Raw genomic sequence first — 5553 nt, 5'->3', positions numbered from 1 at the left:
TTATTTAGACTATATCTGGTACTGTTACAAAAGGTTATTTCACTCTACGTGCAAAAATAGAGACAAGTAATGATGAACAGTTATTGGAAACTACAATATTTCTCGACAAAATAAGAGTTAAATAGATGATATTTATTGATTTTTTAGCTTTTATTTTAAAACATTTGTACAATATAAACTTATGTCCTTTTCCCCATATATCTGGCAACATATGGAATCCGAGCCAAAACAACTTCTCATCTTTTGAGGCCAAGACGAATCAAACCAATATCGGCTACTCTGTTTGAAAGTGAAAATTAGATCAGATAGAGATCAGATCGAAACAAATAGTAGTTGTGTTGGTGCTGTGGCTTAATTGGTTAGCGCGTTTGATCACTAACATGATATAGTATTTGTGGCCAGGGTTCGATTCCCAGCCGCTGCCAATCAATAACATCAGTTCATAATAATTATTAGTTTACTAATAACTAATATATATCACAGCGCCCTCCTTCGGTGGTGTAACACTAAAACGCCACCGAAGTAAAATAATTAAATAAAGGCTGTTGGCTTGACTAATGCGCCATCTCACCACCAGAGGCGCTGCAACCCGCACTAATAACAAATATAACGCGCAATTGCAGAGTTGTCAATTAAATGCTTTTCTCCTCCTTTCACCACCTTTTCTTCTACACTCTATCTCCTTTCCAAAGAAAGTAACACAATTATATATAGGCATATTTATTGCCTGAGTGTTACTTCTCTTTTTTAAAAAAAAAAAAAAAACAAATAGTAGTCGGACGGAACAAGGTTTGGACTATAAAGCGGGTGAGGAATAACTTCCCAACCACTTCATTCTAAATAGTTTTTAAAACTTATTGCAACATGTGGCCTAGCGTTGTCATGATGGAATATTACGGTTTCATGTCTGGCCGAATATTCTGGGCGTTTTTCGATTTTCGGTTGTGTTTGGTACAGAGTCCCTGTGATGGTATTGTCAGATTTTAGCAGCTCATAATAAATATGATGCTTTTGCTCCCACCAAATACCATAGCACAATGGAGATTTGGCTTTGGTGTCTATTAAACTGGTTGGTGGGCTTCACATACAATCTCTTACGTTTCCGACCATCGTTCAAGCATAATTTCAGACATGCAAAATCGTCTTTCAAGGTCTCTCGGCTTGAATTCGTATGGAAACCATTTTCCCTGCTTTTGGATGAATCCTATTACTCGCAAACGTTTTGAAGTAGCTGCTTGCTGAGTAGCTCCCAATGATTTTGCAAGCTATTGTTGAGTTTTACAACAATCTTCATGGAGTAATGCCTCCAATTCATGGTTTTCAAACTTTTTTGGCTGGCCTGGGCGATATTTGTCTTCCGTGTCAAAATCATCACTTTTCAACCGCACCAACCTCTCTCTAGCGTTGAAACCGATGGAACACATTCACAATAAGCTTTGCTGAACAATCAGTATTATTCAAAATCTTGTTACAAATTTTCCTCCCATCGACCCTACCGTGCCGCATTTTAACGTAATTATTAAGGTTTTTGGGACCTGCATATTCTAGGAGACTATAAAAGTAGACATATTTGTAAAAACATAATAAATACTGTTCATTTTTAATTGTTTGTTCCAAAATCTAACAAACTCTAATACGTTTCACATCATAAACAAAAACCTCGTAAACTAGTGTAGTCTTTGATCACTTTTTTTTATAAAAAATCATAATATGTGACTATAATATGAGGTCACGATTTATTACGTGAAAAATCTTAAATTATAAAGATTCATGTTCTTTACTTCTTTAATATGTTTTTAAAAAAAATACCCCACATCTATTTATATGAAAAAAAAACCCAAACGTTTAATACAATATATATTGAAACAATTCTTATAAATAAGAGACGATGACAAAGAAAGCTTATAATTGTAACCACATTCAAACTGATACGATATAATAAGATCAACATGTTGCGTTTTATTTTACTTGTCTGCTGTTTGACAGCTCCCGTCCTCGGTTATTCTAAAGGGGCACCACGATCTGCTTGTAGGAATGGTCTAATGCCCAGGCATCGTGCAGAAGCTCAAACCACTGCAGCCCCCTATAGTTTCTCTGGTGAAAATTCGGTCAAGTCGGGCCACACAATTTCACTTAGCCTAAGTGGTGATAAATTCTTGGGATTCATGATACAGGCTCAAAATGCTAAAGAAGAACCTGTTGGTCGCTTTAAAGTCATTGAAGCTAATAAATCTCAACTTTTAAGATGTGCAGCTGAGGGAGTAAGTTGGTACTAAGTTTTAGAGTTGTGTATTAATAACAATGTTTTTCTTCATTTAGGACTCTTTAACACATGTCCAGTTGCACAAAAAACCTATTACTAGCGTAGAATTCGAATGGCTGGCTCCCGCTGATTACAAGGGTCCCGTTATATTTGTAGCCACAGTTGTCAAAGATTATTCTACATTTTGGGTACGCAAGGTAACCAAAGCTGTTACCGTACAATAAATTTTGCAATTGATTATTAAGGAAATGATCTCAAAAAACAGTAAACAGTACAAATAAAAAATAGATTAGTTTATAGAAAACCAAAATCGGCTATTGTTTCTTAAATATGGGTCAAATTGAGTGAAGGACGATCGATCACCTGCGATCGCTTGTATTTTTAGTAAAATTCTAAATTAAAAAAGAAACTAAAATTGGTTACCCAATCTAGTGCCTAATTTTTTTTTTCAATTGGAATAATAAGTTTTTAAAATAGTGGCCTCATCTGTGATCACTTGAACTTTTCAGTAAAATCGAAAAAAATCAATAAAAAATTATTTTTTTTATAAAAAAAACTTAAATTTGTGTGTAGAGATATGGTTTGTGTGGTTCAGAAGTGTTGATTTTAACACGGAAGACAAATATCGACCAGGCCAACCAAAAAAGTTTGAATGCCAAGAATTGGAGGCGTTACTCCATGAAGATTGTTGTCATGCTCAACAAGAGCTTGACAAATCATTGGGAGCTACTCAAGCAGTAATTTGCTAGGAGCAGTATTCATCCAAATGCAGGGAAATTGGGTACCATACGAAATGAAGCCGAGATACCTTGAAAGACATCTATTAAGAGCTGTTGAAATCTAACCAGACCATTACAGGGAACCTGTACCGAATGCAATTGATTCATTTGAAGAGAGCATTGACCGAAAAACGCCCAGAATACAGTAGAAGACAAAACCGTTCACAAAAAGTAACGAAATTTTTGTATTGCATATGAATTTTATTATTAACTATATATATGAAAAATATTAATTAATTTTAAAAGGGTATCAATTTACTAACTTAAACAATACACAAAAACTAAATTTAAAAAATTATTTAATCCAATATTCTACTTTTAAAACATAAGGTGGTGTGAACAGTTTTGGCTCTTGTTTGAAAAACAGAGTAATTTTAAAATTAATATAATCACGTGGTTGATTTTTTTAGAGCTTTGATTCTTTCTGGCACACTATTTACAACAATTTCCGAAAGTTTTGGGCTTATATTTTGTCATGCCAGAAGGGCTCGCTCCCACAATTCAACTACGGGTCTTGGAGAGTATATTTCGACAAAAATTTTCCGTTTTAAAATTTTCCAATGGTACTCGATATGGTTTTAATCTGTGGACTGGAAAAGCCTTTCGAGCAGTTTGATTTCGTTATCAACAAACCATTTTTTGTTATTTTCGCGGTGCTCTTAGAATCATTGTCCTGCATAAATATTTCTTGCTGACCACGTTCAATACCGAATATATCCAGACTCTGGAAATAAGAGGCCTCCAATATGGTAATACAGTCTGTGGCATTCATAATACCATTGATACGCCGAAGTACAACGATCTTATTGCCAAGAAAACGTCGCCAAACCAAGTGATCCACCCCAAAAATTTCATAGTTTGACAAATGTTGCGATCTTATACCTCAACGCGATTAATAACCCATGTCCATGTGTGTCCATCTGACACCACCTGATTAATTTTAGTTTCATCAGACCAAATAACTTGTTTCCAATCGTCAATGGTGAAGTTTTTGTACGATTTAACGACTTTAATAGAGCCTTACGATGCTTTGACTTAAAAATGTTTTTTTTTATAATCGCTCTTACTTTAAGTCCGTTATTTTTAAGACATTTTCGAATTGTTTTGTCACTAACATTGACTCCATGAACCTCTCTAACGACTTAATTAATCTAATTGCAGTGAAAACTGCAGAATTTGTGGCTCCTAAAACGATTAAGCGCCTTGCAATTCGAGCATCTGCCGAAGATAGCTTCGATGAACAACCACCACAATTTCGAGGGACTGGTAAATTATTTTGTTTTTTTATTTTATTGTAAAGTCCGATATAAACTTTTTATTTTTTAGCAATTAATCGGTACGAAACTCCATTTTGTATATCTTCTAGGATGTTTTTCTTCAAAAGAAAATGTATAGCTTTATCGATTATAAAGTAATTGAAGATTTATTGAAGTGCTTCATATTTTGTGTTTATTTTTAATAAAGAATATAAAAGGATTATTATTTACAAAATATATTGGGGGACAATCCTGTTCACATTTAACTTCGTTCAGATGAGATTCAAAAAACGTTTAAAAGTTCTGTTAATTTCAGAGTGAGTTACCAGATAACAGTCAATGGATTGCTTAACAATTAACAAAAAAAATGTTATCAGACCAGTTGTTATGTGCAAGATATAATAATAAAATGTTAACTAAAATGTCAATAACTCGTGAACAGTTTTGTCTTCTACTGTATATCGCCAGATATGAAACCGTAATATTCCATCATAAAAACACACATCCACATGTTACAATACCTGTTGAAAACTATTTATAATTTATAGTCCAGACCTTGCCCCGTTTGATTACTATTTGTTTCGATCGATGCAGAACGCTCACTCTGGGATACGCTTCACTTTGGAACAGAGTACCCGATATTATCTTGATTCGTTCTTGACCTCAAAAGATGAACAATTAATTCTTTTGGCTCGGAATCCTTATGTTGCCAAAATGATGGGAAAAGGTCATAGCTACCAATGGCTAATTGTTTGAATAAATTTATATTGTAAAAATTTTAAAAATCCTGCATTTTTAATTCATACACCCAATACCATTTATTTGTTAAATGGTTTCATAATATTCTAATGTCTTAAGTTATAGTTAGTACTTACTTTAACATTGTATATTGTAAAGAATCAGGTCCACATAAATATAATTAAGTCATCATATAATCTGTTATTTTAAATAACCTTGTACCAAGATATGGCTCATTTAATTCATAAACATTTAGGGATTTCCATGCTTACATTTTAATAATAAAACAAATATTACAGTACACAAATTCCATCATTACATTCCTTATACAGGGCTATTTGTAAAACAGTTTGTATTAAAAAAGTCAAACCTATAGTAATTTTCTATTTGTTTTTCCATAAAAAAATTGTCAACATTGTTCACAGTGAATTGCTTTTTGTTAAACAATACATTTTACACTTAATAAAAACATTGCGCCACTATACAAAAAAAAACAAAAACTCAAAACAAATTTCCA

General features: G+C 33.2%; 1 protein-coding gene across 1 annotated transcript; it reads left to right on the top strand.

The window, feature by feature from the left end:
* The first annotated feature begins 1928 nt into the window (after nucleotides 1-1928).
* LOC135955259 (defense protein l(2)34Fc-like) lies at nucleotides 1929-2502 on the top strand. Its single transcript, XM_065505593.1, has 2 exons — nucleotides 1929-2261; nucleotides 2320-2502. The coding sequence occupies exons 1-2, from the start codon at nucleotides 1950-1952 to the stop codon at nucleotides 2485-2487; spliced, it is 480 nt and encodes a 159-aa protein (XP_065361665.1). The 5' UTR covers nucleotides 1929-1949; the 3' UTR covers nucleotides 2488-2502.
* The last annotated feature ends 3051 nt before the right edge of the window (nucleotides 2503-5553 follow it).

Source organism: Calliphora vicina, chromosome 3 (genome assembly GCF_958450345.1).
Source record: "Calliphora vicina chromosome 3, idCalVici1.1, whole genome shotgun sequence".
Lineage (NCBI taxonomy): Eukaryota > Metazoa > Arthropoda > Insecta > Diptera > Calliphoridae > Calliphora > Calliphora vicina.
This window is presented reverse-complemented; position numbering and strand designations above follow the sequence as displayed.